The sequence below is a fragment of the Mus caroli genome, unplaced genomic scaffold (assembly GCF_978045245.1).
Source record: "Mus caroli unplaced genomic scaffold, Mus_caroli_1 scaffold_12, whole genome shotgun sequence".
NCBI classification, from domain to species: Eukaryota; Metazoa; Chordata; class Mammalia; order Rodentia; family Muridae; genus Mus; species Mus caroli.
In genome coordinates this window covers 42,703,999-42,715,834 of record NW_028227267.1, presented here as the reverse complement: position 1 = coordinate 42,715,834, position 11,836 = coordinate 42,703,999, and the positions used below count along the sequence as shown (strand labels likewise).

Here is an 11,836-nt window from a genome sequence, read left to right as displayed (position 1 = left end):
CTTGGATCTTCTTGCCCACAGGATGGCACTTTATTTAGATGGTCTTCACTCCTCCGCAGACTAGGACCAAAGAACATCCACAGCCGTCAGGAAGGTTGCCAGGAAAGCAGGCCTCAGCGCTCCCAGGAAGGGAGAGACCAAAGCGCTGGCAAAATGTTCTTTCAGAATAACTTCAAGGAAAAGAAATGAATTTTCACAAACAAACAAACAAAGAAACCCAGAGGTGACTTAGTTAATAAATACAATGCAGACCCCTTCCTAAGCAAATATAGAGACTTGCGCTGAGACCCTTGAAGCATTGAACTCCAAAGCCCAACCAAAATTCCTTCCAAAAAGACTGGAAGGGATTGGTGAGATATCATCAAAGCTAGTTTCTTCTTTACAAAAGGAAGACTTGTAGCAATTGGTCGAGAGTTTTTGAGGCTGGAGAAACCTTGAGAGCTTGTGAAGAGAAAATGCATGCATAAATGAGGTGTTTGGAAAATACCTTTAAGTTCCTAGCTTTCAAACTGGTCAGAGATCCAAGACTAATCAGTAAGGAACCAGCCCTCTTACAGACTGTATCACCAAGGATACGTATCCATGTCGGGAAGATCAAGGGTCTAGAGTTATGTGGAATATGCTCCGGGATAGAGTTGGGGTCCCCTGGCAAAGGATCCTTCACTTATGCTGACCCCATCCTAGTGTTTGTCAAGCTGACAGGTGTTGTCTCTCTGCTCGCTCCACTTGACACCTGAACTGGAGGCCACTAGTCCAAGTGGTCCTTCCCTTATCCTGGTCAGAGATCTGATGTTACAGAGAGGCAGCAAAGCCCAAGGACGTAATTGTTACTTTCTAACTCTTTGTTGTAGCTTCCCCCATCAAAAGTTCTGGTGTCCGGGAGCTAGCACCCAGGAGCTGCTGAGAGGCAATTCTGAACATCCCTTCCCAACTCCAACATATGAGCTTGAAACCCACTAGGGTGGGAATATCCACACCAGGATACAGGTAAGTGCTGTGTAAATCAAACTGAAGCTTGGCTGCAGCAACTCCCAGACCCCACCTCCAAACCCTCTTTACCCACAGGTCCCTGCCTCCTGGAGAGCAATTCTTCCTTGTTCTTCAGTCACTGATGTGGGTGTCTCCTAGAGCTCCCCAGTCAGCTGGTCAGGGGCAATGTCTCTGCAGTCCACTTCTCCTCTCCTGTCCTGCTCCCCTTCCCCGCCCCCCAACAAGGTAAGTAAAGAAAACAGACTAGATTGACTGCTGTGCTGATCCAGGCTGGCTTCCCATCTTACTCACAGTATTCAACATGGTGAGAGAACGGCTTCCTTACACTGAGCACTGCCTTTGGCATAGGTCTCTGTCAGAAATTCATCTTAATTTTTGTTATATTTACTCAGTGTGTGTATGTATGTATGTATGTATGTATGTATGTGTGCGCGAGAGCGTGTGTGAGAGTGTGAGCCTTTTGAAAAGTGTTGTTAGTGTTTTCAAGCAAAAACTTGGCATTAAAAGCATCGTTATGGCTGCTAAGAAAATGTCAGCAAACTCGGAAACTGCACCAGAAGTTGCTGGCATTTTCAAAGAACTCAATTCTGAGTAAAATCCATTCCCTGGACTATCTGAGCAAGCTACACAACTAGGTTATTTTAGCCAGACAGCCTCTCCTTGCTGGGGCAGGTGCCTGCTAATTAGGTGTGTAAGAACTTACTTAGGGGTGAGGGCAGGCTGACTGGGCTCCTACTGAGGCTGAAGGCTCCTCCAGTGAAGCTGCAAACATTAGGGGATGCCATCATCTTTTTAAAGATTTCAAAATAGCACACTGGCTCCTGATGGTTTATTTAGAGAACACCGCCTTATGCATTAATAGAAAACGTTCTCCTCCGCACTGGTTTTTCTTAGCCCCTGTTATAATTAATTCAATAATTTTCTGGAAGCACCAAAAATAAAAATTACTCTGTTCTTAGGCAACCACCAAACTTGTTCCCAAAAGAATAGGTCAGAGTCTTTCTCCTCATATCTTATTTCCTATTCAACATACTGAACAAAATAAAAATATACAATGTATACATTAGGATGTTTCAGCCATAAAACCCTTAGTGTTACGATGTGTTACCTCATTGGACAAGAAGTCTCAAGGTTGGTGAATTACAGCTTCATGGGTCCCACGAAGGATGCAGGTGACCTCCATTTTTCTGCTTTGCCATCCTCGTTATGTTTCTTCTGCTAACTATGCTGAGGTCCCAGGATTCCTGACAAGCACTGTTCTAGACATCACCACCTCTGACATGCATCTCACAGCTGGACTGGAATCTATGTCTATGTATCATGTCCTCCCCCTGTCCTCTTCCCTCTCTCCCCCTCTTTCTTACCTCTCCCTCTTTCCCCAAGCAGGAAAGTGTGCAGTGCACTTTATCAGTCTTCTTTAAGGTGAGAAAAGTCCTTTTACCTCAGCATGGAGCTATGTGCCTGTTAGGACGCTGAGCCAGAAGGATTGCTGGGAATTTGTGGATAGACTGGGCTATATAATAATACCAGGCTAGCCCGGGCTACACTACAAGATCTGTCTGAACAAGACCAAACCAAACCCTCTTTCCAACAATGTCCACAAACTTCTCTTTGTACTTTACTGATGGGTGTGATTTGAGTCTCTCTCCCTGGAGGGAGTCATTCACAGGGAGTTTGATCAGCACTGTTCAACTCAAAGCAGGGTTTCTCAAGCTTGGGATTATTGGCACTTTGGGTGGTTCCACTGTGTGTGACAGGGACTGTGCTGTGTGATGCGGAATGTGGAACATTTGTTGAGTAGCTGCAGTGTCTCCCCTAGGTCTCCGTCTCTAAAAATTGTCCAATGTCTTCTGGAAGTGACATCAATCTTCCTGTGGAAGGAGAAGTCGTTGGCTTAGGTCAACCATTATTTACTGGTGGTTGCAGATCTACTGTCCCTGGAGGCCAGAAAGGCTGGCACCGATCAGTTCCCTGGGGTTTCCCAGCTAATGCTACTCTGTAATTGTTCGGTGACTAAAACACATGGGTTTGTGATCGCTCGATGGAGGACATTTAATGTGGTCTATATAGCTCATGTCAAAGCAACACCCTTACTTTAGGATGCTCTAACACCTCTAGGAGATTCTGGTGTCCCTGCCATCCCTGTGTCTTTGCAGTAACTCAGGATCTGCCTTTAATCTGGCTGTCTTCTGTCTAACGGCCAAGACATCTCGATTGTTCTGACTTCTGTCAACCATCTGTTGGGGATTAGTACTGATGTCCCAGAGTCAACTATTTTTAATGAGAAAAAAGTATGAATAGTTTAATGAATTTAACAACTATGCATTGGGCACCTGTTATGATCTGGGAATGTGTATTATATAGGAAATGACCAGGCTAAATGGCTGGAATTGAGCATTGGGGGATGCTTTCTGAGGGGAGACATTTTAGCTAAGACTGGAGGGGTTCGTCTGGCAAGGATAGGTCACACTTCTGAGAGCAGACTGAAGAAGCACAGAGCTTGGGAACACCAATGGAGATGATGATGTGGTGGTGATGGTGATGATGGTGGTGATGATGATGGTGATGACTGTGATAATTGTGATGGTGGTGGAGATGTTGATGGTGATGACGATTACTGTGATGGTAATGGTGATGATGGTGGTGATGGTGGTGATGACAGTGATGATGGTGATAATGGTGGTGGTGGTGATTATTTACAGGAATTGCTACCTTAAACCTGATTTTTTTTTTTTTTTTGTCCTTGAAATGAAGGTAGCTTCAATTCTTTGTGTGCTCTAATCATCAGGATACACTAGGTTGCATTCTCCGGTTATGATTTTTTTTTTCGAATTCTTGAGGCAGTGTTGTTATCCTGGTTTTCTGGGTGCAACTCCTGAGCCTTTTGCTGTAAGAAGTCACCACTTCTGGGTTTCTACTCGATCGACTTCAGACCTCAGGGTCTAAGTCTTCATAGATTCTCCCATCTGACTTCTCTGGCTGAGGCCATCTGGGACGTCTCAGGATGATTTTGGGGGATCTAAAAGATGTCTCTCATCTCTCCATCTATTTCTCAACTACGCCTGCCTCTCGGGACTGCAGGGGCTAACTACTTCTTAGTACAATCTCACGGTTAATCTTACAGAAGAAAAAAAATCTTTAAAAGCATCCCCCTCAACCTTTGCTTACCAAGTAGTTCCTAAGCATCGGAACTTGAGGTTAGCTACATGATATAATGAGTAAAACTCAGTTCCCCAACAAGCTACAGGAAACGGTACATCAATGTGAGTGGAATTCGTGTTGTGAACTCTATAGTTTTATGAAGGAACATACTTTCGGGAGACTTGGTAGGATGGCTAGGGAGGCCTTGACTTGAGGCTTTAGCTGTGTCTCCATGCCTCCTTCAGCTACAGAATTCCATGCAAGAAGTAGAACAGAGACTTTTCCTATCCTCAAAATCCGCATCAGGGCAGATCCTGATAACAGGATACAGCGCTTTCCAAGTCTGTTCCTTCGTGTTTGAATTTTAGCCAGAATCCTAGGCTTAAGCAGCGATCTTCAGTCATGCCATTCTCATACTTTTTGGTTTTATTTTAAGACTGCGGCCTTCAATGACCAATCCCCTTTCTCTATCTCCCTGTCTGTGTGCTGAGACAGGTTTCTCACTGCAGCTCAGAATGGCCTGGAATGCAAGATCCATTTGTTTCGGCCTAGAGTCCTGTGGTTACAGATGTGGCATTGTGCTCAGCCCCTGGTGAGTTCAAGGCCAGCCAGAGGTACATGAGACCCTGTCCTTAAATATCTTAATGGACAAAATTTCTTACCTAGCCAAATATAAGTATACAGCAGAAATCAACGAAGTCATTTTTTTTTAACCTTTTCCAAGTTGAACTATCTCTATTCACACTTAAAACCTGTCTTGCTATGTAGACCAGGCTGGCCTGGAACTTGCGGCAATTGAGCCTTTGTTTTCTGAATGCCAGCACAGGCACACATGCCTTACTTAGCCTTGCAGTTTGTTAAGATCCAACATTTATTGCATTTATGTTTACATATTACATTTACATATAGTCTGGTTGCTTGATTTGGTTTGTGGTTTTTTTGGGGAGGTTTCACTGACTAGTTCAGGATGACCTGGAACTCATGTCAGTCCTCCTGCCTCAGTCTCACAAATATAATTATTTTATGGGCATGCACCGTCCCACCTTTCTGTGCTGCTTCTGGGAGTTTCGTGTGCTAAAGGACTGACACTTTGAAGACTAGCACAGACACTGTTGTACTGAGACAACAATGGCTTACACATCAATAGCGTGTTATCAAAAGCTCTTTCTGGTTCCCTGGGCTCTAGTGCCGTATCTGTGCTGTGGTTTAAAAAACCAGGGCTTTGTTTTTCTTTTAAGAATTTGATACTGTATCTAGGGAGATGGCTAAGTGGGTAAAACTCTTGCAGAAGTCTTATGACCTGAGTGTTCCATCCCTGGAGCCTACACACACACACACACACACACACACACACACACACACACACACAATTTCAAAGCCTTGTGCTGCTCATCCCAAACATTGGTGGCTCCGTCAGAAAGGTGCTGAGAACCATCATCTACCTCTTCTTCCTGTCTGCTTCCTGGCTGTGGATACCAGCTGCCATGTTCATGCCTGCTCATGCCTTCTCTGCTTCAAATTGTGGGCAACATAACCCCCCCTTTAATGAAAATATCTCCATTTACTAATTATATATATATATATATATATATATATATATATTTTTTTTTTTTTTTTTGGATTTTTTTCGAGACAGGGGTTCTCTGTGTAGCCCTGGCTGTCCTGGAACTCACTTTGTAGACCAGGCTGGCCTCGAACTCAGAAATCCGCCTGCCTCTGCCTCCCAAGTGCTGGGATTAAAGGCGTGCGCCACCACCGCCCGGCTAATTTTATATTTTATGAGTGCTTTGCCTGCATCTATGTCTGTGTGTCACATCTGCCTGTGGTGCCTTTGGAGGCCAGAAGGTGTCAGAGCCCCTAAAGCTGTAGTTACAGCAGGTTGTGAGAGGTCGGTGTAAGTGCTGGGAATCAAACCCAGGTCCTCTGTGAGAGCAGCCAGTGCTCTTAACCACTGAGCCATCTCTCCAGCGCTACAAGATAAGCCCTTCATTTTTTTTTTTTTTTTTTTTTTTTTTTCGAGACAGGGTTTCTCTGTGTAGCCCTGGCTGTCCTGGAACTCACTTTGTAGACCAGGCTGGCCTCAAACTCAGAAATCCGCCTGCCTCTGCCTCCCGAGTGCTGGGATTAAAGGCGTGCGCCACCACGCCCGGCTCTTCATTTCTTAAGATGCTTTTGTTAAGTATTTTGATCACGGAAATGAGAAAGGGATACAGCCCAGGAGACCTGGTACATGCTAAGTATTCCAGAGTGGCTTTGAACTAACTGCCAGCAACCTCTTGTCTCAGCCTTCCAAATTCAGGGATTACAAATATGTACTACAATGCTTGGCTTAGTTTTATATTTTAAAATTGCAAGTGTGTGTGTGTGTGTGTGTGTGTATCGAGGGGGGGGGTGTTTCACATACTCCGGCCCACATGTAGAGGACATCTTTTCATCCCACCAGGTGGGTCGTAGGGATTGAACTCAGGTTGTCAGGTTTGGTGTCAGCACCTTCGTCTGCTGCAGCATCTCACTGGTCCTATTTCTACATTTTGATTCTTTAAGACTTCACATATATATCACACACACGTTTCACAAGAGGTTTTTTATTTTCTGATTTGAGGCTGTTAAAAAATTATTTTGTGTATATAGCTATTTTGCCTGCACCAGATGTGTGTCTTGGATCCCCTGGGACTGAAGTAACAGATAATTGTGAGCCACCATGAGAGTGCTGAGAATTGAACCTGGGTACTTTGGAAGAGCAGCTAGTGCTCTTAAATGCTGAGCCATCTCTCTTTTTTTTTCCCCATTGATAAGTTTACAAGGCTCTTGTAGATTAGCAGTTCAACTTTAAAGTTTATGTACTTTCTGGTAGGTACTTCTGTCATAATTTTATGGAAAATATATTCTTTTATAAAATTTTTTTATGTGTATAGTGTTTTGTCTATGTGCATGCAGTGTTTGTGGAGGCCAGAAAAAGACGTCTGATTCCTTGAGGCTGGAGTTACAGACAAGTTTCGAACCCCCTTGTGGTGTGCTGGGAATTGAGTTCCCCTGGAAGAGCAGCCAGTGTTCTTGAGAGGATCCCACCCCGCCCCCGCTGATCCCAAATTTGCTTTGCCATTGAGGGTGACCATGAACCTGTGGTGCACCTGACATCACCTCCCAAACTCTGGAATTACAGATATGAAGCAACATGCCCAGTGTATAGGATACCAGGGATCAAACCCAGGGCCATGATGGGCTTGCTAAATAGCTCATTTTAAAAATTTGAAATAGATGACCCGGGCTTGGTGGCACACGCCTTTAATCCCAGCACTGGGGAGGCAGAAAACTCTGCCTCAAAAAAAAAAAAAAAATTGAAATAGAACCATACGCTAGTGGTAGAACCAATATTAGGATCCAGACATGTTGGATATCTAACAGGGTCAAACATATTAACATATTCTGGAGCACCTGGGATTGTTAATGAACTTGTCACTCTAACCGTGCTCTAGGGTTAGGGTCCTTGTTGTGCAGTGACACTCAAACTCCCCAATCTCTGCCGCACCAGGCTTGTAGGCGCTTGTCCTGGCAGCTCCCATCTCTCCCCACAGCGCTCGCGGCCGCCGGCAGGGGGCGCTGGCACACGCAGGCTCTGCGGCCCCGCCCCCGGGCAACCGTCGATTGGGCCGGCGCGTGATGTCACGCCGGTTTAGCCAACAAATGGGTTTCGGGGCGAGCGTTGGGCTCCGCCGCTCAGCGCTGAGCTCCTGGTCCGCCTCAGTGTCGGGGAGCGAGTCAGGCCTGCCGCCGCCGCATCGGGCTGCCGCAGCCCCGGGCCAGGCCCCGGCCCGGCAGAAGCACAGGTGGGCCGGGTGAGGGCGCGGGGCTGCGGGGCGCGGGGCAGGTGGACACCGTGGCGGCTCCCGCTGCTCCCCGCGGCAGGGCCGAGCGTTGGGGGCGGGGACCGCGGCTCGCCGTGCTCGGGGTGCCGCCGCCGCGTCCTCCAGAGAGCCGTCCTCGCGGCCTGGCCCCGAGGTCGTGCGCCCGGCTGCTCCCTGGGCCCGGAGTCCGGCGACCCGAGCTAGGCCGCCGCGGGTGGGCTGCGTGCGGGGCGCGGGGCTCCGGGTGTCCCCGTGCAGGTGAGCGGCACGTCTCCTCCACCCTCCCCGGGGGGCCCTGGCGCGGGAGCCTGCGGTGGTGAGGTCATAGTGCCGAGGCTCGGCGTGCCGGTGATGTCAGGGCTCTACCGAGACAGACCGTGATGTCACTGCAGGCCCCGAGTGGCGACCTTGGCGCGCGGAAGGGCTGGGAGGACCGGCGGGGAGAAAAAGGAAGTTCGGTCCTAGCAGATTTGAACCAAAATCTTGGGATCTCGGCTTAGTACAGTTTGGATGTAATAATTGTCAGGTGCTTAAACTTCATTTCGGAGAGCATCGGTAGTAGTACAGTTTAAGGACATTCGGTTTAGTAATGAGGGATCTTGGGGGTTGGGCGTGGGAGGGGTATTAGGGTGTTCACTGTGTCTTCAGGAAGCTAAACTCAGTTTGATGGTTTGATGTAGCAGTTGCTGGGAAAGGGTGCGCGGGGGCTGAACCAACTGGAGGGCTGATAATTTAGTTGGCTTTATCTTTTGGGTTTTTTTTTTTTTTTTGGCCAGTAATCTGCTTGTTAGCGAATGACCAAGACAAGCAGATCTTGAATGAACTTTGTCTTGCAAAGAAGGGGAGCTTGAATCAATCCAACATTCTTCTTAAATAATAATCCCCCGATGATGTAATTTATCCAGGTGTTTCTTGCTCCCCCCCCCCCCGTTTCATCGGGGACATTTGGTTTTCTGTGATTATAGCTCAGCAATAAGCCTCTGTTTTGCAGCCCCCCCACCCCAAGACTAGGCTGTAACGTATGTAATATCACACATTTGAGGACTACCTTTGAGGTCAGGCGACTTACATTTTGTCAGTAGTGCTTCCGAATGTGAAATGATAGATTTTAGCAGGTGATTTTGTGAATGTTGCTTTTTCTCAGGCTTTGAAAAGAAAGTAGACCTGCATAGAAGCACTGGCGGTCAGGTCAAGCACACATCTCTTGACTGCTCGTAGTGACAGGAGGGCCCAGAAGCAGTTACATAGGACACTTCATACTAAGAGGGACAGAGGGGAAGAGTGGAACACAGCTCAGGCTGGCCATGCTCTCTATGAGAAGAGAGATGGCTAGTGCATGCCGGGAGGGGCAGCCAGGTGAACTTTGGATCGGGAGATTAGTGTAGGTCGGTGGTGCCAGGTGCTGTTCATCAGGACAGTAATCCCTAAGGCACGGCAGAGCTTTACAGCTGCCCTGCCCATCCAGGGCCCTGGATGACTTAAAGGCTCTGAAGGTCCTCACATTCCAGTGTCTAAGGAACCCAGGTGTGATCTAAGTCACAGTGGCCACCTCTCTAGAGATCTTAAACTTTGTCTAGATCTGTGTGGCTCAGTCTCCTTCAGAGCAGACTCGGTGTGTGGGGGGGGTGGGGGTGGGGGAGGAGGAGAGAGCAAAACCACGAACACTAGCACAGTCTGTGAAGACATTCAGTATTCACCTATATTTCAAAGTATGTTGCGCTGGAGAGCTTTGGAGTCCAGACAGGCCCCACCCCCGTCCCCAAGAAGTGGGCCATGATGGAGAGTTTTAGGGATGGGGCTTACCTCTAAGACCTGTAGAGCCTTTGGCTAACAAGTCCAGGTTGAAGAGATTTGTAGCTTGGCCTTTGTCCAGAAAAGCCACGGGAGTGGCTACTGCTTGGTTCCTTAGGAGCCCAGCCCGCAGCGCAGCACAGCTTGTCTGGAAAGCAGACTCTGAAGTCAGAGAGACTGGGGAGCTGTAAGGTGTAACATGCGTGCGGGAGATTCTGTGCTAGGTGGCAGTTCTAAGGAGCGGTTTATTTGTCAGTGAGTGTCCTACTCCCCCAGGACTTGTGCCTGACTCACCAGTGTGTTTTGGAAGCACTTGAGCTGTTTGGTTTCACAGGCCCCGGGTTGAGATGGCAGTTTGCTTCATGATGAAGCTCACCTTCGGTTCTCATTCATACCCATTTCGATGAAAGTCTGGACTTTAGATATTTGAGTTGTTGCTGCAGTTGGTTAAGATCTGTGGGGCTGTTGCTAGAAAGGAGTGAAGGTAATTCTGCATGACATTGGGAAGACTAGGTGTGAATAAATAAGGAGCTGTGTGTGAAGAGTGGGCCCTCTGCTAGTGTATTGATTATAGTTTCCCAGCCTCAAAAAACTTGTTTACTCTAGTCATCAGATAAAGGATTTGGCTTTAAAAAGACTGGAAGTTATGCCATAAGGTATTAATAGAAAGGATTTTAGGACCAGAATTTAATGAGAATTTAAAAAACTTTAGTTTTCAAGTTTTTCTTGTTGTGTGCATGTGTACCATGTATGGCCATGTATGTACCATGTATGGTGGCTGCTGTGGAATGTTGGAAACCCTAGAACTAGAGTTACAGAGATGGTTGTGAGCTGCCATGTGGGCGTTGAACTGAAGAGCAGCCAGTGGTGTGAGCCCTGGAACCATCTCTCCAGCCTCCCATAATGACCCGATTGGAGGAGAGAGTCACATGAAAAGCAAACGCTTGGGGAAATCTTGTCCTATCTGTCGTCACAGGTTTGGCTGACTTCATTTCTTCCCTCCCCTTGTGTTTCTTGCCTGTCTCTGTCTTCTCACCTTTGTTGGCGGCTCTCCCTGTTCCAGATCCAGACTGTCCTGTGTTTCTGACCCTCTGAGGGCTTCTGAGTTGTAATCTGTGAGAAGACATTCTTCTGTTTGTACCGCACAAGCTTTCATTTTCTAGGGGATCTCATCTGCTAAGAGGAGAGCCTCTTTTGTGCATCTGTTTGATTCAGACACACTGTTAAAGGACGTGTGGCATTCTCAGTAGGAGTGGTACCAAATGGGATTCAGTGAGAAGGTATCTGAAAATGCTGGGCTGACTACTGTCATTACAGTGAGCTTCTAGGAACAAACCCAGAATGATGGTGCAGAACTTGCCTGCTGAGTGCCTGCTGCCAGCACAGACCTCACGTCCACTGTTTGAACCAGAAGCTGCTGCCACTTCTTTGATGGCAGTTCTTTGAGAGAGTGTCATGTTATCTCTCTTTGTGAGACTTTTGCTTCCATGTGAAGCCATGAATGGAGTTTGTCTGCAGTGTACTATGTAAAGGACTGCCCTCACTCTCGCAGATTACCTTCTGTGTAAAGATAAATAAAGCCTTTTCTAATTTTGTTGCTTCTCAGTAAACCCATGGGTTGTACTTTTCTGAGTGAGCCTATGAAATCAATGGTAATGTTAATTTTTTAAATGATGTTAAAACAGAAAACGAAGCCATTCGCTGGCTAGCACCATTGAGAAGTCTAAAGATGGAGTTTGAGTACTGATGTCTCTGACCTCCTTTTCTGCTTGCTTCCTTCCTTCATTACTGAGCTCAGCTTTTAGGCCTTTTGCCCCATTGTGGTCATAGTATGTTTATCATCATTCAGATCCCATGTCCTCATGCTGTGTGGCTCTACGTGAGGACACGCAGAGGGAAGAAACTGGAGCAGCTGTGGGAGGGCTCCTAAGCTATTCCATAGATAGCTTTGGCGGTATGAAGTCTGAGCCCCCGCCTCTTGAGAAGAACATGACTAGCATACTGCCCACACATCGCTGTTGGAGAGGAGCGGGTTCCTAAGGCCAAGGGCTGTGGATGCAAACAGCACA

General features: G+C 47.2%; 1 protein-coding gene across 6 annotated transcripts in view; it reads left to right on the top strand.

Annotated features, from left to right (window-relative positions):
- Window positions 1-7,815: 7,815 nt before the first annotated feature.
- Fbxo34 (F-box protein 34) overlaps window positions 7,816-11,836 on the top strand; it is a 62,586-nt gene continuing 58,565 nt past the window's right edge. The window contains exon 1 of one of the 6 annotated variants that reach the window (XM_029468927.2): window positions 7,816-7,958. In XM_029468927.2, the coding sequence (XP_029324787.1) occupies window positions 7,816-7,958 (143 nt within the window). Of the gene's footprint in view, window positions 7,959-8,107; window positions 8,235-11,836 lie in introns of those variants that run through there. The other 5 variants (XM_021182313.2, XM_021182314.3, XM_029468928.2 and 2 more) reach the window with 5 other exon arrangements.